Source organism: Callospermophilus lateralis, chromosome 10 (genome assembly GCF_048772815.1).
Source record: "Callospermophilus lateralis isolate mCalLat2 chromosome 10, mCalLat2.hap1, whole genome shotgun sequence".
NCBI lineage: Eukaryota > Metazoa > Chordata > Mammalia > Rodentia > Sciuridae > Callospermophilus > Callospermophilus lateralis.
This window is the reverse complement of record NC_135314.1, coordinates 131,574,560-131,595,785: the sequence shown is the minus strand read 5'-3', so window position 1 is coordinate 131,595,785 and position 21,226 is coordinate 131,574,560. Positions and strand designations below refer to the sequence as shown.

General features: G+C 44.1%; 1 protein-coding gene across 3 annotated transcripts; it reads right to left on the bottom strand.

Annotated features, from left to right (window-relative positions):
- Window positions 1-1,909: 1,909 nt before the first annotated feature.
- Window positions 1,910-14,846, bottom strand: Mon1a (MON1 vesicular trafficking associated A). Of its 3 annotated transcripts, XM_076867445.1 has the most exons (6): window positions 14,590-14,846; window positions 6,679-6,817; window positions 4,799-5,284; window positions 3,116-3,881; window positions 2,290-2,437; window positions 1,910-2,191 (listed from the first exon to the last, which is right to left on the bottom strand). In XM_076867445.1, the coding sequence occupies exons 2-6, from the start codon at window positions 6,803-6,805 to the stop codon at window positions 2,051-2,053; spliced, it is 1,668 nt and encodes a 555-aa protein (XP_076723560.1). In that variant the 5' UTR covers window positions 6,806-6,817; window positions 14,590-14,846; the 3' UTR covers window positions 1,910-2,050. The 3 variants fall into 3 exon arrangements, with proteins under 3 accessions (XP_076723560.1, XP_076723562.1, XP_076723561.1); XM_076867447.1 differs by lacking the exon at window positions 4,799-5,284; XM_076867446.1 differs by lacking the exon at window positions 14,590-14,846 and having other exon boundaries at window positions 6,668-6,748.
- Window positions 14,847-21,226: the final 6,380 nt, after the last annotated feature.

Genomic DNA, 21,226 nt, shown 5'->3' with positions numbered 1-21,226 from the left:
GCACCCTTTCCTTCCTTTTTCCTTGATTAGCTCTGTAGAAGCGGGCAGGCAAGGCTTGTGGGGAAGGTCTGCTAATAGTACAAGCGCTCCCCCAAGATTCACCATGCCTGGCCCATAACTGGTTTAGTAACTGCCCAATTACCCTGGCATCTTGTCACCATGAACAAAGTGGGTAGCACTTTGCCCTCTTTGGGCTTTCAGTCTCCTGTGAACACTGTTCCAGAAGACTGGGTCCAGTTTCTTTTTCTAATCCAGAGATCACTTTAGTGGCAGCAGAGGTTTCTCTCCAACTACAGTATGACCCTATCATACTGCAGCTTCAACTCTCTACTGCCAGACTTTTATCTGGAGGTTGAGAACCCCAGGTCTTATAAACTCTTCCAGCTTCATGAAAAATGTTTTGTCTTTTTAAACAAGGTACTTGCCTTTGCACATGATGGTTTCCTCTTTATTTGCCTGTCATTCGACCCTGATTCCCAAATAAGTAAACTGCATGATTCTAGGTGCCTATTATCCAGGTACACAGTTATCTGTGACCCCTCCATCTCTGACATAGAGGCTGACTGTTGATAAGAACATTAGTAACAATCAGGGACATCTAGACTGGCATCACTGTGTTCCCTGAGGCAGTGGGTTGGTGTAATAATCAGGAGCAAGGAGAAGAACAGAAGCTCAAAAGAGGCAGAAAAGAGATCCGGGCATATGTGTAGGATACGCAGCACTTATCAAACCTGGGGCTACTCCCCATGGACTTTGGAATCTGGGTAGGTGGCCTGCTGCCATGCTGATTTCAATGTGATCTAGTTTGGAGCCAATGACAGAAGATATGTTGCCACTTCCTGGGAGGGGAATACAACTGTCCCACTGTATCCTTGGCTGATGCTACCTACAAAGACAAATTCTCCAACATGAGTTGGTTTTAAAGATAGTAAAATCTGGGCCAAACTCTTAGGGGCTGCAAAAGGATGCTTTTGATCACATTCAGTGGATAATTTTCTCCCAGAAACACTTCCTAGGCCTTTTGCTTCCCTGGCCAATGAGAAGTTGTAGCAGAATGGGGAGAGCCTCAACAATAAAGATAAAGGCTTTCTGCACTGTGTCCTAGGCTCTGCCCCCCAAAATTCTCAGAGCCTTTACTACCAAGCCTCCTGGGATGTCTATGGAGTTTCATGCAGTTCTGGCCATGCCAGGCTAGGGTTACTGAGGAAGAACCAGTGCACCTAGTGACATCAGCTCTTATTAAGGCAGATGCCTTCCTAGAGGCCCTGGACGCCAAGTGAACCTCCTCTCAAATCCTCTAGCTCATTTTGGAGGCCATTCTGAGGAATGGGCTGGTTGAGGTAGGGGAGCTGAGGCAGATAGCCCTTCATGGAAAGGCCTATAAGGAGAGGCCTGTGGCTACAGGGAGACTGAACTCCAAATTTGTGCTTCACCAAGGGCTCTCACCCACACCATAGCCCAGACTACCCCACTTGGGTCATCTTTATTTTATTCAGCTCAGCCCCTGCTGATCTATTGCAGTCTATTAAGCAGTCACAGCCAGGGCTTTGTTGGGTGGTCCTTCAGGGCATGCAACTGGAGGGTCCACCTTGGAGAGGGAAGACAAGTGCAGAGGCAGACTGGGTACAGAGGGATGGTGCAGGGGTAAGGGTGGGACAGTAGGATGACTGAGAGCCTTTACATATGATGATTTCAGGTGAAGCAAAACATCTGCAGCCAAGGGTCCAACTCTGAATGTGTGTAGGCTGATGCTAGTGCAAGGGCAGGAGGAGAGTGGCTTAAATATGCATGTGCTCCTGTATATGAAGAAATATGTGCAGAACTAGGGAGGAGAATCCAGTGTTTGTCCATGATAGTAGATGGGCAAAAAAAAAAAAAAAAAAAAGAACAATGACATGGCTGCAACAAGTGTCTTCCCCAAAGTACTTTAATGCACACACAAACCCACAGTCCCTGCCTGCTGGCTAGGCAAAAGCCACCCCCACCTGGAGGCTCCCATGGCTTTCCACACCCAGTAGGACTGGAAGGGCTGAGTCTGCACACATTCCCATCAGTAGGTGAGGGGTGTGAGGATGAAGAGGCGGTCTTCCTCTTTACGGATCCAGCGCATCAACTTATGGATGGCACTGACAGCTGATGCCTTAGTCCCCAGAGGGCTGTAGCACATGTAGAGCTCAAAGGCGCCTGTCACCTGGAGAAGGGGGCAAAAGGTGGTCATCTAAGATGGATAGCTCTTATGAACCCTACCCAGGACCTCCATGAAGCCCAGCCTAATGAGGGCCACCTTACCCAGGCTAGGAGGTTCTCGTTGGGGCCTGTATAGTAGATGGTCTTGAGTGGGCGGGAGGCATTGTGGGCACGACTGTGTAGGTACTGGTAGAGGCCCAGCAACCGCTCCTGTTCCTCTTCACTGGTGTATGGGGCCTCAATCTCAGGACTGCAGATGAGGGAGTGGGTTCACAAAGGAATGACTTCTATTGCCTTATCTGGAAATCTAGAAAATCTATTCCTAGACAGGGAGACTCTACCACATGTTCTACTCTCCAGATGTTCTCTAGGACAGGTTATTGTCATCATCTCCCCACTCCCTGGAAGACTTCCCAGGAGACTGGTGCTCTGCCCCCTCACATACCCAAGGTTATGGTATTGTTTTCTTTGGAGAGGCCAATTTGAGTTTAGGTGACTAAGAAGAATGATATGTCTGCAGTTGATAAAAGTTGTACTGGGAAATCCTCTGGGTAAAGGGAGGACAGAAGCTGCCTTATCTGCCCAGTTCCTTCCCTAGAGGAACAGGTGAGGGAAGACTCTGCATCCTGGATTGGACCAAAATGACCCCCTAGGGCAGAGTTGCTCTAGGGCAAGGGTCCTAGGAGACCTCTGTTCCAACTTTCTTCCCTGTGTATATTGGTCAATTTCAGGTCTTACAGGTAATGAAATAGGTGTATGCTGGTGGCATGATAGAAGTCTGGGCCCCTCGTACCACAGTAAAACAACTCTAGAATGCTGGTCCACTCCCAAAGGGGTTGTCAGCTTCAGAGCTACATCCTAGGACTCAGGACCAACCAGTCTCCTCCTCCCCACATCCTTGTGTCCCTGAAGCAGTGTCCTCCCTCACCTGGTGAAGAGTCCTGAGCTCTTTGATTTATAGAGGAAGTGACGCAAATCAGGGATGCCCACTTGGGCAACGCTGTAGTAGGGAGTGCGCAGTGCCTCCCGCAATGCGAGGTGAGCTCCGCGTTTGCGAAGGCGCTCCTGGAAGCGGCGGCGGCAGTCAGAGACAGCAAAAAAGTCCTCGCGGTCAGTGGAGACAAGTAGCAGGCAGAGGTCGGTGTCAGGCTCTAGGTAAGAGATGTGTGCGTGGAAGAAGCCAGCTGCATTGAATTTGGGCAGGCATACCGGCGTCCAGGCCTCACCCTCACGGAAGGACGAGGAGGAACTTATGAGATTGAAGAGCAGGTGCAGGTCGATGGGGTGCAGGAATTGGTCCTTGCGACGCACGAGCGCCACCAGCTGGTTGCGGGCCACTAGGATGGAGAAGACAAGGCTGCGAGCACGTGCCTGTTGCAGGCTGGCACTCACCACGTCTCGAACGGTGGCGGCCAGGGGCAGGCACCGCGCTGCCCCCATTAGGAAGCTGGGGTCTCTAGCCATTAGCTGTAGCAGATTGTCGGTGATGCGCTCGGAGCCTGAAAGCAGGCGCCGCAGGTCGTAGTTCTGCTTCTGCTGGAAGATGTGGCTCAACTGTGCCCCAGTAAGAAGGCTCAGAATTTGGTAATAGATGTAGAGCAATTCTTGTGCCAGCTCCTGTGCCGACTGCCGCGTTCGCGCCACTGCCACCAGCACCAGTGGGCTCCGGCGCACAAATACCACCTTGTAGCCATCTGAAGATGGGGACACAGCGTCAGCCTCAGGTCCTTTCCCAGAAGCCATCCTGATAGGCCTTACCCAGATCTGTGCTGCCTTTCAATTTCCACATCTTTTTCTCTCAGAGCTCTCTGTATTCAGCTTCAGGATGAAACCACCACTTTTTTTTTTTTTTTTCCATACTAGGGATTGAACCCAGGGGTACTTTATTTATTCATCCATTCATTCATTCATTGAGACAGGGTTTCACTAAGTTACCAAGGATGGGCTCAGAATTTGCGGTTGTACTGTAATCCCAAATCCTGGCAATTTGGTGAGTTCCACCAAACCAAATCCCTTGCTCTCTTTCTCTGCCTCTTGCTTCACAGATTCATTCCCTCAGAAACACAAGGTCTTCAGAAACAGAAAACTCACATTCTTAAGGGAAATACTAACTCAGCTGGGTGGGACTAAGGACATCCTTTTTTTTTTTTTTTTTTTTTTTGTACTAGGGATTGAACCCAGAGGCGCTTACACTGAGACACATCCCCAGCCCTTTTTAAGCTTAGGGCCTTGCTAATTTGCTGAGGTTGGCTTTGAACTTGTGATTCTCTGGCCTCTGCTTCCCAAGTCTCTGGGATTATAGGTGTGCACCACCATGCCCAGCTTTTTTTTTTTTTTTTTTCTCCTTAATCACCCTGCCCTTCTAGCCAATTTTCACCTTTTTTCTATAATAAAGCTATGTCAAAGCCATCATTAGCCCTCACCGCAGCCCCATGAGATTGGCCATGTTAACATATGTTCAGGTGAGGACCTTAAGGTTCAGAGAGGTGAATGGAGGGACTTGACCCTCAGCACACAGCACATCCCAACCCTGTGGGGGTCCAAAACCTGCTATGAATTAAACCTGACCAGTGCAGCCTTCCCCACTACCCCGGGGCTTCAAGTGGCTCACCTGCGTGGATGGAGCGGATGGCATTCTTGTCTGCCTCCAGAAAGGATACTAGTGCCACCATGACACCCATTGTGCTGGAAAGTGCCTCCTCAGAGCCATACCGAGAGTACACGGGTTTCCCTGCCTCACTCAGGACAAAGACATGCTTCTGGTGCAGGCGCCATGCCTCCGTAGCATCTTCTTCATCTCCCTCTGTTGTACCCTCCCTTGAGGGCTCCATGTCTGGTCTCCCAGTTGCCCCTGGGGGTTCCAGCCAGTCCTCAGAGCTCCCTGGCAGCATCTCCTCTTGTAGGTCTCGAGCCACACCTGTCAGCTGGGTGCTTAGCTCACTAAAGTCCTGGCTGATCTGGCGCATATCTGTAGGCAGTGATGGAGGATCCCCAGCACCCTCCTTGGGACTGTCCCCAGAAGCTGCCCCATCCTCTGACTCAGTCAGGTCCTCATAGGAACGGGCATGGACAAACATGGCACCCTCCTGCCCGGCACCTGTAGGCCAAAAGCACTGGTGCTTAGAAAGGGAGCTGCTGGCAGACACTCTCTAACATGGTTACTCTAACATGACTTTCTGTCCTGATGGGGCCATGCCACTGTTCCTTCCTCCCATGCTCATGCTTCTCTGCAATTTAGAGCCCATTGTTTTCCTCTCATCACACTGGCAATAAGACCTAAACCCTCATGGCAGCAGTGGTGACTGGTATTTACCAACCTCTTTCATTCCCATATTAGGCCTCCTCCCTAAGTGACACTGATGCTGACCTTTCTCCATTTGCTCTTTGGACACCTCAGCATGCCCCAATCTACCTCAGGAGCTCTGCAGTTATATCTTCTTCTTACCTACAACCTTAGCACTCTATCATATGATTCTCTGATTTCCTTTGGGACACTTGCCAATTATTTCCCTATCCAACTACAGTGGTAAGGTAGGAACCTGTTTGTTCACTGTTATATGCCCAGTACCCTGCCCTATGCCTAGAGCACCTCCCATATTCAGTGAATCTATTTCCCTGGGGAAGACTCCTGTCCCATTCAGGTCACAGTCCCTGACTGACTCCATAGCCTATGGTTTCCCCATGACAGGGACCACATCAGTCTTCCTTTATTAATTTGTTTTTCAGCACTGGGGATGGAACCCAGGGCCTTAAGCATGCTAGGCCAAGTGTTCTACCACAAAGCTACACTTCTAGTCCCCTTATTTTTCTTAAAGAGACACTATCTTACTATGTTGCCTAGTCTGGGCTCAAATTTGTGATCCTCCTGCCTTAGCCTCCCAAGTAGCTGGGACTATAGGTGTGGTGCCACTGTGCCTGGTTCCTTTACTGATTTTCTTTCATTTCTTTTTTTTTGGTGATTCTGGGAATTGAACCCAGAGCCTTGTGCATGCACGGCAAGCATTCTACCAACTGAGCTGTATCTCCAGCCCCCTTTACTGATATTTTTGCCAAAATAGTTATAAATTCAGCACCATACAAGGCATGGTAATATGAATGCCCTGTGCTCAAAGAGCTCACAATCTTGTTGGAGAGAGAGGGTAAACACATGCCGAAAATTACAAAATAACTAGTGTCCTGTACAGGGCAGGCCTAATTTGTGAGGAGGAGACATTTAACCTGAGAGCTAAGGCGGGGAAAAGGTTCTAGGATCCTGTAGACATAAACAGAAGGATAGCCAGACTAGCAGCCCAAGAGCACAGGATGAACAGCACAACATGAAATGGAGAGGAAGACCAGATGTAAATTTAGTCTGGCTCCCTGCAATATTACTAGGATGAATACCCAATGAATGAATGAACAAATAATGAATGGTGGGAAAGAAAGAGTGGAAGAGCCAGAAGCTGACTGTTCCAGCTGTCAGGTGATAGGGGCTACTCACTCTGCCCATACCTGGCTCCATTCCCTGGGCCAGTCCTGGTGTGGGACTCTCTGATCTCTCCACACTCTGTCCATCAGAAGGAGCCAATGTGCCATCAGGGCATTCACTACTTTTCTTCCTCTGCATATCAGCAGCCATCCTTTGGGCTTTCTGTGGGATAAACAAAATCAAGGAGGATAGGGAGAATGTGCAATTTGTAGAGTCACTGATGTAATTAACAGTGTGAAAAAGTGTCCCTTACCAGGACCCTAAATCCCTGAAAAATATTTTCTTCTAAAAATTAAGTATCACATTTCTTTTCTGATTATAAAGGAAGACAAATTTATTGTAGAAAACTTTGAAAAGGCCAGGTGTGGTGGCACACTTCTGTAATTTCATCTACCCAGGAGGCTGAGACAGGAGGATTACAAGTAGGAGGTCAGCCTAGGCAATTTAGCAAGATCCTCTCTAAAAACAGAAAATAAAGCTGATGTGGTGATGCTGGCCTGTAATCCCAGTGGCTTAGAAGGCTGATGCAGCTGCATGAGGTGGTGCACACCAGTAATCCCAGCAACTCAGGAAGCTGAGGCAGGAGGATCACGAGTTCAAAGCCAGCCTCAGCAACAGCGAGGCAGAAGGATGAATACCCAACGAATGAGTGAACAAACAATGAATGGTGGGAAAGAAAGAGTGGAAGAGCCAGAGGCTGACTGTTCCAGCAACTAAGCAACTCAGCGAGACCCTGTCTCTAAATAAAATACAAAATAGAGTTGGGGATATGGCTCAATGGTTGAGTGCCCTTGAGTTCAATCCCCGGTACCCACCCCCCAAAAAAACAATACAAATTAAATGCAATTTCTTTTCTTTCTTTTTTTCAGTGTTGAGGATCAAACCAAGGGCCCCACCACTGAGGTACATCCCCAGCCCTAAATGTAAACATTTTAACAGTCTGAAAACAGGGGCTAAAACTTACTGGGTGTCAGGGCAGCATGCTAAGAAGTTTATATGGATTGAGTTATGTAATCCTGAGCACTCCTCTGTGAGGGAAGTACTCTAATCAAGCTAGCTCCATAGATGAAAGAACTGAAGCTAAGAGTTTAAGCAGCTTGTTTAATGTTACTACAAGAAAGAAGCCCTGCATATGGGAACTAAAACAATTCTATACTTTCATATTTTTGCCTTCATGTTCTGCCATGAACATTTATTTCTCCATTAAAAACAAAGTTGAAGCTGGGAGCAGTGGCCCACACCTGTAATCCCAGCAGATTAGCGGGGCTGAGACAGGAGGATTGCGAGTTCAAAGCCAGCCTCAGCAAAAGCAATGTGCTAAGCAACTCAGTGAGAGCCTGTCTCTAAATAAAATACAAAACAGGGCTGGGGAGGCTAATGCAGGAGAATTGTGAGTTCAAAGCCAGCCTCAGCAATTTAGTGAGGCCCTAAGCAACTAAGTAAGACCCTGTCTCTAAATAATATATAAAAAAGGGCTGGGAATGTAGCTCAGTGATTGGGTGCCTCTGGGTTCAATCCCCAGTACCAAAAAAAAAAAAAAAAAATTAAGTTGACGGTCTGGGGTTGTGGCTCAGCAGTAGAGCGCTTGCCTAGCAAGTGCAAAGCCCTGAGTTTGATCCTCAGCACCACATAAAAATAAATAAAGTATTTGTCCAACTACAACTAAAAAAAAAAAAAAATTAAGTTAACAAAGAGTTCTTTTTGCATATTTTATTTATTTAAATATTTAAAAAATTGTATATGGACACAATAGCTTTATTTTATTTATCTATTTTTATGTAGTGCTGAGGATAGAACCCAGTGCCTACATGTATTGGCAGGCGCTTTATCACTGAGCCACAACCCTAGCCCCCTTTTTGCATATTTTAGTGCTTGCAGAAAAAGAAGTAAGACACAGCTAACAGGCTTTGCTTCAAGTTGGAGCTCTTTTTTTCTCTGAATATTATTTTGTACTTCTTGAATTTGGCAAAAGGAATTCCCTTACCAGTAGCAGGGAGTGGGGCTGTAGCTCAGAGGCAGAGCACTTGCCTAGCATGTACAAGACCCTGGGTTCAATCTCCAGCACCACATACAAAAAATAAGTAAATAAAAACAACTACAGGGGCTGGGGTTGTGGCTCAGTGGTAAAGCACTTACCTAGCATGTGTGAGGCACTGAGTTCGATTCTCAGCACCACATATAAATAATAAAATAAAGGTCCATTGACAACTAAAAAATATTTAAAAAAAAGAAAACTAGAGATGTGAGAATTCTTTATGCCAATTTGATGGCCAGGACAGATTTAACATGATCTTCTGGTCTTACCACCCCTTCAAGGCCAGGTAGAGGACACCTCTAGTAGATATAGGGGGAATCAGCTTTATCAGCAGATGACCTTATCTTCCACTTCACTGAGAAGACTTGTCACCAGGATAAAACTTCTGTAGACTACCACCATTATCTTGTCTCATCTGCCAGACTCTGCCTTTCTTTCTTTCTTTTGTTCTTGAGGAACTTTTATTTTTATTTATTTATATTTGGTGCTAAGGATCAAACCCAGTGCCTCAAACATGCTAGGCAAGTGCTCTACCATTGAGCTACAACCCCAGCCCCAACTCTGCCTTTCTTTTTCTTTTAAAGATATGTTGTTCACACTCACCTGTGGCTAATTCCAGCCTTCTTGCTTAAAAGAAAGACATAGCTTTTTAACATTCACGCTTGTTCTCTCCCTCACCCCACCTCTCTCTGTCTTGGATCATCCAGCTTCTTTTATCTTCAAAACGCCCTTTCTTAGATATATTTTCTTTGTGATAGTTCATTTAGCTGTACAGACGGTCTTCAATTTTATGATGGTAGGAAAATAACATTAATTGAGTAGAAACCATACTTTTTATTTTCCATCTTCAGTATTGTGGATTGAACATGGGGTGCTCTACCACTGAGCTACATTCCCAACCCCTCTTTTTTAAATATATTTTGTAAATTGTAGATGGACAGACTACCTTTATTTTATTTATTTATCTTTATGTGGTGCTGAGGATAGAACCCAGGGCCTCACATGTGCTAGACAAGCACTGTACCACTAAGCTATAATCCCAGCTCTCCCAGCCCTTTTTATTTCTAATTTTGAGTTAAGATCTCACTAAGTTGCTCAGGCTGACCTCAAACTTACCATCCTCCTGCCTCAACTTCTGGAGTTGCTGAGATTATAGGTGTGTGCCACTATGCTCAACTAAAAGCTTAATTTTTTTCCTTATACAAAATCTAGCTGCATCTGATAGAAATTCAGAGAAGCTCCCTTCCAAGCAATGATACAGGCTACAGGCATCTTACAATTCTGTTCTTTGGAGCTATATCCCCAGTCCCTGGCCTTGAATTAAAAATATATATATATTTTTATAGTTGTAGATGGACAGAATGCCTTCATTTTATTATTTGTAATTTTTATGTGGTGCTGAGAATCAAACCCAGTGCCTTAAGCATGACAGGCAAGCACTCCACCACTGAGCTACAGCCCCAGCCCTGGTTTTAAATTTTTGATCCTCCAATCTCCCAAGTCAGTAAGATTATAGGCATGTGCCACCATGCCCAGCCACTTAATGATTTTTTTTTAATCAATTCTATTTGTAATGTAATTTGAGACTGCTCACACTCACTCAGCAAGAAAGTCAATTTCCTCCCAGGCATGGTATGCATACCTATAAACCCAGTGGCTCTGGAGGCTGAGGCAGGAGGATCACAAATTTGAGAACAGCTTAGCAATTTAGTGAGGTCCTAAACGACTTAATGAGACCATGTCTCAAAATAAAAAAATAAAAAGGCTGATGGGGCTGGGGCTGGGGCTCAGTGTTAGAGTGCTCTCCTAGCATGTGCGAGGCCCTGGGTTTGATCCTCAGCACCCCATAAAAATAAGTAAATAAAATAAAGGCATTGTGTCCAACTACACCTAAAAAATAAATATTAAAAAAAAGGGGGGCTGGGGATGTGGCTCAGTTCTTAAGCACCCCAGTTCAATCCCTGGAATCAAAAAAACAAACCAAACCAATTTTTTCATGGGGTGTAAAAGGCCTCATCCCATATGCCCTCACTTCTGTACTTTTAAATTTTTTTGGTGGGTTGGGGTTGTGGCTCAGTGATAGAGTGCTCACCTAGCATGTGTGAGGCCCTGGGTTTGATCCTCAGCACCACATAAAAATAAATAAAGGTATTGTGTCCAATTACCAACTAAAAAATATTATTATTATTATTTGGTACTGGGAATTAAACCAGCCCTTTTCATTTATTTATTTTTGAGACAGGAACTCTTTAAATTACCAAGGCTGGCCTCAAACATGCAATCCTTCCTGCTCAGCCTTCTGAATTGCTGTGATTACAGGTGTGTGGACTGCACCCAGCTTCTCGTTTACTTCTTTGACCTTATCTTCTACCCTTTCTCCCAACTATTTCTGTCTTAGTCCAGCCATAGTGGCTTTTCCTAAATATCCTGAGCATTCCTTTATTTCAGACTTTGCCCTTGCTGAACTTCCTCCCTGTGCATATTTCCCTGTCTGGCTAGTACATTATTCATGTTCCTCACTTCCTTCAGATTGCTGCTCAGTATTACATTATCAGAGAGGCCTTTCTGCAATATCCCTGCTCACCCTGGTTTATTTCTCAGGACTGAAGGTCCCCCTGTGGCTTGCTACAAATTTCAGGTGATTAGAGCCATATGCAGGAGGAGCTTCATCAACATTTGCCAGATAAACATCTTTGAAAGGGAGGTAGTGCAAGATCTTTGAACACCTAGATCCAACACTTCTACAATGAGGCAAAAAACAATCAAACAAATAAACCAACTCAGTCTGTAGAAAAGACTTTTCTTTGGTGATAGTCAAGTTTTCAGGAACAATGGCTCTGCAATTAGAGGAACTTGGATTTACAGTTCTGTTTTCTCATCTATAAAATGGAGATTTAAAGAAAAAAATGGAGATAATTCTGGCATACACCTGTAATCCCAGCTAATTGGGAGTCTGTGGCAGGAGGATTGCAAGTTTGAGATCAGTCTGAGTGATTTTTTGAGACTCTATCTCTAAATAAAAATATAAATAAAAAGGACTGAGGATGTAACTCAGCAAGCAGTAGAGCACCTTTTCATTCTGTCCTCAGTTTAAAAAAAAAAAAAAATTTAAATTAAGAATGGTGGGGCTGGGGATGTGGCTCAAGTGGTAGCGCGCTCGCCTGTCATGCGTGCGGCCCGGGTTCGATCCTCAGCACCACATACAAACAAAGATGTTGTGTCCGCCGAAAACTAAAAAATAAAACATTAAAAAAAAAAAAAAAAAAAAAAGGAATGGTGATAATAATACTACTGATTCATTGAGTCATAGAAGATAATATATGTAATCTAATTACCTTAGTATACAATTATTTTGACATATCATACATTTGAATCTAATAGGTATGAATTCTCATTTTTCCACGTGTACAGATTGCAGGATTCTCAATATTTTTTAAATAATTTTTAAATTTATATATGACAGAGGAATTCATATTACATATGTAGAACACAAATTTTTCATATCTCTGGTTGTAAGTCTCAATATTAAGAAGTAAACTCTCTCAAAATTAATAAATTTAAATAAACTTGCATAAAACCTCAAAAAAATAATAATTACCTTAGTATAGAGTAGGCATTTATATGCTTACTGCTGTCATTTAGTACATCATGATTATTTTTACTTTGCATTCAGACCATGTGTAACAGTACTCACACACAGATCCAGTGGTCTCTGTCATGTAAATCAGTCCTTTATGAGTTTGCTCAGCCAGACAGGGGCCCTGGATGAATGGCCTGGGGAAGCATGCATCTGATCTTATGAAGTCAGGTGGGCTCTAGCCTGAAATGACCCACCTGTCAAATCAGGCTATTTACAAGTGTTAGAGTTGAAAAACAGATGACTAGCTCTTTGCTGCTCCTAGAAGTCTCTGCCATGTTTAATTGGCCCTGCTCTGTGGCCTTGAACTTCTGGTTCAAAGATCCAAACAAGGTCTAGAGCAGTTTAATTCCTATCCTGAGAACCCATTCCCCACTGATCCCTTGTAGGCTTCAGCTGACTAAACCCAGTATGTCTGACTGTACCCAGCATCCTAGCATGGTACCTGCATGGGGAAGAGAGGAGAGTCAACTGTCTAGGGGTAGTAGGTGCTTCTTTTTTATTTTTATTTTTGGTACCAGGGATAGAACCCAGGGGCATTTAACCATTGAGTTGGGATCCCCAGCACCCCCCTTATTTCAAACAATGTTTTTTTAAGAACTTTTTAAATAACAAAGACTTCCTTGTTTTATTATTATTATTTTTTTTGTAGTTGTAGATGGCCAGAATGCCTTTATTTTATTTGTTTATTTTTATGTGGTGCTGAGGATCAAACCCAGTGCCTTATGCATGCCAGGCAAGTGTTCTGCCACTGAGCTACAGCCCCAGCCCCCAAATCTTTTTTTTTAAAAATATTTATTTTTTAGTTGTAGTTGGACACAATAACTTTATTTTATTTACTTATTTTTATGTGGTGCTGAGGATCAAACCCAGTGCCTCACACGTGCTAGGCCAAGTGCTCTACTGCTGAGCCACAACCCCAGCCCCAAGAATCCTTTTTTTTTTTTAACTTTATTTTGTTTATTTTTTTATGTGGTGCTAAGGCTTGAATCCAGTGCCTCACATGTGCTAAGCAAGCACTCTACCACTGAAGCTAAACCCCAGCCCCCCCAGGCCCTTTTTATTTTTTATTTTGAGACAGGGTCTCACTAAGTTGCTTAGGGCCTTGCTAAATTGCTGTGGATGGCTTGAACTTGTGATCCTCCTGCCTCAGTGGCCAGAGTTGCTGCAATTATAGAGGTGTGCAACCACACCCACTAGTGAGTACCTCTTTCACCACAGTCCCCCTGCCATGTGAGATCATGTAGCATCTCAGTTTCTCCAAGATCAATCTGGGGTTCCGCCAGAAAGCCTGATGGAGCAAATAGCTTTTTGAATACTTATCTTGGAAATTCAGGCAGAAAAGCTCAGTGAATCACACAAAACCCACCCCAAACCCCAAAAGACCCATAATCTGTGCAACTGAAGCTGCTGGGAGGTTCAGCCTGAATCAGTTAGGCAAGGTCTTTCAGAACCAGCCCAGATGTCTTTACCAGGCAGCCCCTCCAGATATCCCCACGCCTTGCTACTTTTCCTAGAAGTCCCTTACAGGGCTTGTAAGCAAAGTAACCAAACAGGTTGGTGCAATCAAACCTTCTACTGTGCCTGGGGTGGGCCTTGCAAGAGCTCCTCCCTACTGGTTCCTAATCACCTTGCTCCCTTTTCCTACTTGGATAGTGCTTGTTTCACCCCACCTTCACCCTTTGGAGAGTGGTTTTATCTGGGAGGGAGTTGCCAGGATGAAAGACGTGTAGAGACAGGGTCCTACTAAGACTGTGCTGTGGCTGCTTCAGCAAGATACTTACTGTATGCTTAAAGACTAGCCTGGAACTTGTCACTTCTGGCGGCCACTCCCCTCCTTGACAAAGGCTGCTCACACTTCTCAAGCGAACTGGAGCCTAGAAAGGGTGCTTCAGTACAAGTGGCAGCCCAGTTACCTGGCCAGGGCACCTTTGAGAACAAAGTCCTGAGCCCTAAGACCCTTCCAGGAGCTCCAGAACACTTGCGTTGCTTTTTGAGAGGACTCTGAGGGTCAAATATACGTGCATTGGTAGATGTGAGTACTATTTCACCCTCTTGGCCAAAGGATGGGTTCCAGGCCCCTTTTTTTGTATTCCCCAGCTATGGGCCAGCCAGCATAGGGACCCCAGGAAGACCCACTTTCCTATCACAAACGGTGCTCAGGGTTGCTGGGACCCTAGTCTTCAAGTCCCTCCCTCCAAAGATGACAGCTCTCCTGCTTCTCAGCGACCCCAGGCCACGTGGGTTGGCAGTCGGACTCACCTGTTTTTTGGGGGGAAACCAGGACGCACAGAGGGTGCCAGTCACAGCCCTCTGCCGGACCCCCGGAGGGGTGTAGGTGTCCGGCCAGGCCAGGCCCGAGGGCGCAGTTTCGCGGGGCCACGTCCCCTTGCGGACACACACATGGCAACAGTACGGCACCGATTTCCCCTTGCTGCCCCTCACCGGGCCTCCGGCGCAGGAAGGCAGCCTTTGCTGGCCTCTCGCCGAGGAGGCCCGGTTCCAGTCGCTTGGCCCGACCCAGCCCGCCCCCCTGGTGCATTGTGGGAAATGTAGTCTGTAGGCGGCACGGCCCGAGCGGTTCGGCTCTCCTGAGCCCAAAAGAGTTGGGGGCGGGACCTGACCCAGATCCGGGTTTGTCTCACCCGGCGCCTCCTTCTCCAGCGTCTCGGAGGCCCGGGAGCACCCTCTCCCCATCTGCCGTCCCCGAGGTCAAAAGCCCTGCGACTGCTGCAGATCTGTACTCTTTCGACCCTTGGCCCAAACTAATGACAGGTTTTTCTTTCGAGAGGAAGTAACGTTGACGTTGTTTCCCCCACATATTGTGGAAGGACACTGCAAGTTTGGGGTGCTGGATAAATATTAATGATTTTACAGTAGCTGTAAAGGATATGAGCATGCGCAAAAGCCGCACTAATCGTTTTTAATATGAGACTCTAGAACAGGTAGTTTTTTTTTTTGTTTTTTTTTTTAAAGAGAGAGTGAGAGAGGAGAGAGAGAGAGAATTTTTTAATATTTATTTTTTAGTTATCGGCGGACACAACATATTTGTTTGTACGTGGTGCTGAGAATCAAACCCGGGCCGCACGCATGCCAGGCGAGCGCGCTACCACTTGAGCCACATCCCCAGCCCTAAAACAGGTAGTTCTTAACTGTGTACACTGAATGACCTGGGGAGCTTTTAAAAAACACTAATATTTCAACACCACTCCTAGAGATTTTGATTAAATTGGATGGGTATGGGGAACCAGGCTGCAGTATTATTTTAAGGGTCCCTAGGTTATTTGCTAGGATAAAGAACCACTGTTTGTAATTTCCTAGAGGCAAAGCAATAAAAACAACAGGAAAACGCAAGCTGTTCCAAATGGCACTTATTTTGGAGAACAGTTTAAAGAAGTCACATTAAGGGCTGACAACAAAATATTTTCTTTTGAAGCAATTAACTCACTTTGTAGCTTCGTGGTTTGTTCTCCCAACAATTCTGGGATGAAGGGGAAAAAATTCTGAAACCACTCCTGTGACTCTACCAGCTACTCCAACAAACACCCAAAGCAATATCCTGTGTTCCTCTTTTTTTTTTTTTTTCCTCCAAAGCAAGCAGTAGGTCTTCCTGTGTCCCCCTTGGTCCTATGGGAGAGAGCTCTACCTTAGTCTTTTTCTCATGGTCTCAGATGGCTACCACTTGGAGCCTACTGGCTTGTGACTGCCATTATAACAAAGCTATGGCCTTTTACAGGAGATACCTTCCTATGGGGCTTTCAGAACCTCAAACATAGTTTAAAGGAAGCTTCTCAGGTGAGAAAATGTTCTTTTCCTTGGAATGGAGATAGAAGAGTCTTCACGGGTCTCACAATATTTTTTTCTACTCTACTCACTAGCTCAGACTCCAGGTTCCCTCTTATACAGTTTTTTTTTTTTTTTTTTTTAAGTTGTTGATGGACTTTTATTTATTTATTTGTTTATTTTCGGTACCGGGGATCAAACCCAGAGACACTTAAACACTGATCCACATACCCATCCTTTTTTTTTTTTTTAGTTGTAGATAGAATACCTTTATTTTATTTTTATGTGGTGCTGAGGATCGAACACAGTACCTCACACATGCTAGGCAAGTGCTCTGGTGCTGAGCTACAGCCCCAGCCCTTTTTAGTGTTTTATTTAGAGACAGGGTCTCACTGAGTTTCTTTCTTCCTTCCTTTCTTTTTTGGTGGTACTGGGGATTGAACCCAGGGCCTTGTGCATGTGAGGCAAGTACTCTACCAACTTAGCTATATCCCCAGCTCCCTCACTGAGTTTCTTAAGGCCTCGCTAAATTGCTGAAGCTAACTTTGAACTTGTGATCCTCCTACCTCAGCCTCCCCAGGAGCTGAGATTACAGGCATGCACCACCACTCCTGGCTATTTTATTTATTTATATTCAGTGCTGAGAAATGGAACCCAGTGCCTCATACATGCTAGGCAAGCACTCTGCCACTGAGCTACAACCCCAGCACAAGATATAAGCCAAGGGCTGGGGTTGTAGCTTGGTGGTACAGCATTTGCATAGCACATGTGAGTCACTGAATTTGATCTTTAGCACCACATATAAATAAGTAAAATAAACGTCTACTGACAACTAAAAAAAAAAAAAAAAAAAAGGATTAAAAAAAAAAAGAATTTAAGCCAAGAAGATCTTATATTCTCTGGTGCAGAAATGTCCTGGCTAAAACATTAAGCAGAAATTGTATCCTAGGAAATTGAACCCTATAGAAAACAAATTCAGGGCTGGGGATGTGGCTCAAGTAGTAGCGGGCTCGCCTGGCATGCGTGCGACCGGGGTTCGATCCTCAGCACCACATACAAACAAAGATGTTGTATCCGCCAAATACTAAAAAATAAATATTAAAACTCTTTAAAAAAAAAAAAAAAGAAAGAAAACAAATTCAGCTGGTCATGGTGGAAAATGCCTGTAATCTCAGCTGCTTGGAAGGCTGAGGCAGGAGGATTGCAAGTTCAAAGCCAGCCTCAGCAAAAGCAAGGTGCTAAGCAACTCAGTGAGACCCCATCTCTAAATAAAATACAAAATAGGGCTGGGGATGTGGCTCAGTGGCCAAGTGCCCCTAAGTTCAATTCCGGTACCACCCCCCAATAAAAAAAAAAATAGTTCAAAGTTTTCTACCTAACCAGATTCCCTAACTGTAGGACCTCAGAATTTCTTCTGAATAGTAGTACTGTATTCTGAAATATTATATCTACTTAGTTAAGTATATATCCCATGTTTTTCTGACTATTCAGAAGAATAGTAGTAGTCTGCTTGCCTAACATATGCTTGCCTAACATTTGCAAGGTATTATGTTCAATCCCTAGCATTGCAAAACAAGAACAATAACAATAAAAACAAAAAACAAAAATTTAACTAAATAAAGAAAAAACAAAGAATGTTAGTACATAACTTTAATCTCAGTTATTCAGAGACTGAGGCAGGAAGATCACAAGTTCAAGGCCAGCCTGCACAACTTAGCAAGACCCTGTCTCAAAATAAAAATTAAAAATAAGCTGGTACACATCTGTAATCCCAGTAACTCAGGAATCTGAGGCAAGAGCATCACAAGTTCAAGGCCCTAAACAATTTAATAAGATCTCTGTCTCAAAATATAAACAAACAAACAAACAAATAAATAAGGTAGGGCTGGGAATGTGGCTCAGTGGTAAAACACCACTTGGTTCAATTCCCAGTACCACAAAGAACAAACAAACAAAACAACCCAAAAGGGTTGGGAATATAGCTCAGTAGTGCAGTGCTTGCTTAATATCCACAAGGTCCTAGGTTCCATCCCCAGGAGTAGAAAAAATAAAACCCAAAATAAGTAATTAAATGAAAAAATTTTTAAAAGGGCTGGGGGATGTAGCTCAGTGGCAGAGTCCACAAAAATAAATACAAATAAATAAATAAAAGGACTGAGGGTGTAATTCAGTGTTAGAGTGCCCTGGATACCATTACAAGCACTTAAAAAAAAAAAAAATCCCATGATGACCTTGTTACCTGCATGATCCTGTTTTTAACCTTGCACTTTGCTACAAACAACACACTGCCCTGTACCTCTTGTCACCCTCCAGGTTAGGGGCTCCTTTAAAGTGTAAGCTTTCTGTTTTGTCTAGGCTCAGGAATTTCATGAACCAGGTAAGTCATATACACCACAGTAAGGACTAATCTAACAATTATATTTCTTCTTCTTCCTCAGATTTCTTCAGTTTCACAGCTTTTATGGAGATTTCAGAACCTGAGTTGCTGCAAAGTTGTGGCTAAATTGTATTCCAAGAGCCAGCCAGATACGGTGGCTCAAGCCTGTGATCCTAGCCACTTAGAAGGCTAAGGTAGGAAGAGCTCAAGTTCAAGATCTCAAAAAATAAAAAGGGCTAGGAATGTAACACAGTGGTAAAGTGCCCCTGGGCTCAATCCCAGTGCTGCAACATAATAATACATAAATAAATAAAATAATAAACAAATACGAATTTTTAAAATTATATAAAGTGTATTCTGTGGCTGGACCTATTCCCAGCCCTGTTGCTATTGTGCTTGGGAAATCCTTTAAGCCATTAAGTCCCAAGTTTTATTTTTTGCCCCACCCACCCACCCCCAAAGAGAAAGGGTCTTGCTATGTTGCTTAAGGCCTAACTAAATTGCTAGGCTGACTTTGATTTTGGAATTCTCCTGCCTCAGCTTCCAAAGTTGCTGGGATTAAAGGCCTGCACTACCATGCCCAGCTTTTTTTTTTTTTTTAATGGTACTGGGGATTGAATTCTGGGGTGCTTTATCACTGAACTACATCCCCAGACCTTTTTCTTTTTCTTTTCAAGACAGTGTCTAGCTTAGTTGCTGAGGCTGGCCCTAAAATTGTAAACCTCCTGCCTCATCCCCTTGAGTTGCTGGGATTATAGATGTATGCCACCATGCCTGGTTAGTCCTAAATTTTCAATTCTGCATATATAATAATGATTTCAAAGTTATCATAAATTGAACATATATTTATTGTTCAATTTAAGTTTTTGTAGGTGTTCCACATCTGGGATGATGTGACAAAATGGGTTAATTAAGGACTCTTATCTTCCTCAGCAGTTTCCCTTTTATACCAATACATGATAACTACTGTGAAGTATCCTGAACTATAATAAGAATGGCAGTCCTGCCCTGTGTGATGGGGCATGGCTGTAATCACAGCAATTTGGGAAGCTGAGGCAGGAGAACTGAAAGTTCAAGGCCAGCCTGGGCAATTTAGCAAGACTCTCAGGAACTTAGCAAGACCCTGTTTCAAAACAAAAAAATAAGCTGGGTGAGGTGGCACACATCTACAATGCCAGTGGCTAAGGAGACTGAGGCAGGAGGATTGCAAATTTAAAGTCAGCCTTAGTAACTCATCCAGGCCTTAAGCAACTGAGTGAGACCCTGTCACAAAATAAAAAATAAAAGAGGCCAGAGATGTGGCTCAGTGCCCCTGGGTTCAATCTCCAGTACCAAACAGCAACAAAAAAACCTAAGAAAACAAAACCAAAAAATAAATAGGACTAGGGATGTAGCTCAGTGGTAAAGTGTCTCTGGCTTTAATCCTCAGTACTATACCCACGCACACACTGCTATAAATAAATAAATAAACAAACAAATAAATAATAAAACAGCAGTTCTCTGGAGATTTATTTTCTGCTGTGCTACAGATTGAACCCAGGGTCTTGTATACACTAGGCAATTTGCTCTACCACTCAGTTACATCCCCTTTTTCATTTTTTGAGATAGGGTCTCACTGAGTTTCCAGGCTACCTCAAACTTGTGATTCCCTGCCTGTCTCCTAAGCAAATGAAATTGTAGGCATGACCCACCATGACTGATTAATGGTTTACCTCTTTTGATGATAAAGTACTATCAGAAAAGGGAAAGGCGTGCTAATAATGGTCCAGTTTGAGAAGCAAAGTTTAGGTACTTATTATTTATTCTGTATTGCTGTTCTTCCTTTCTTCAGGAGTCACTCAGCACTGGTGTGCCCCAGGGCTCAAACTTTGCTCTCCAGTCTATAGTCACTCCCTTGATCATCTATCTCTTCCAGGTCCATAGCTTTAAGTACCAGTGACATGCTGATACCTTCCAGATTTGCTTGTCTACCTCTGACCTTAATCCTCCAGATTGATGTACAACTGCCAACTCCACATTTTACTTGTTTCCTTGGCAATTAAAAACTCAAGCCCAGAGAGGTGGCACACACCTATAATCCTAGCAGCTTGAGAGACTGAGGTAGGAGGATCATGAGTTCAAAGCTATCCTCAGCAAAAGCGAGGTTTTGAGAAACTCAGTGAAACCCTGTCTCTAAATAAAATATAAAACAGGGCTGGGGATGTGGCTCAGTGGCCAAGCGACCTTGAGTTCAATCCCCATATTCCACTACCACAAACAAAACAAAACAAACAAAAAACCTTCAAGTTCAGTCCAGCACACCTGGCTTTCTTCATTCCAAGATCTCAATGGTACCAAACCTGACAGTTCTATTTTTAAAGTTACAATTTTCCTTCCTTTTAATTTTCTCCAAAGATTTTACTACCACCAGAGAGATTGAATAATGTAGCTTGTTTAGTTTTTAGTTTGTCTCCAATAACTATTGTCATACACATCTCCACTAGGGCAACAGTTTATTAGTTTTGTTCATTCCTGTATTCCCAGCACCTGATATAGTAACTGTCATATAGCAGACACTTCATTCGTTCTTGAAGGAATGACCTCTCAACAAGATACCTAAAAAGTGAAATGTAACTTTATTCTTTCTTTTTTTTCCCCTGTGGTAACTGGAGGGCTCTACCACTGACCTACATGGTGTTGCTAAATTGTTCTGGCTAGCATGAATTGAATTTGTAATCCTCCTGCCTCAGTCTCTTGAGA

Coding starts and splice junctions, on each gene's coding strand:
- Mon1a (XM_076867445.1), bottom strand. CDS start 6,805: ATGGCTGCTGATATGCAGAGGAAGAAAAGTAGTGAATGCCCTGATGGC. Junction 2,438..3,115: donor AGCTCAGGACTCTTCACCAG/GTGAGGGAGGAC, acceptor CCTCATCTGCAG/TCCTGAGATTGAGGCCCCAT. Junction 2,192..2,289: donor ACGAGAACCTCCTAGCCTGG/GTAAGGTGGCCC, acceptor CCCCTTCTCCAG/GTGACAGGCGCCTTTGAGCT.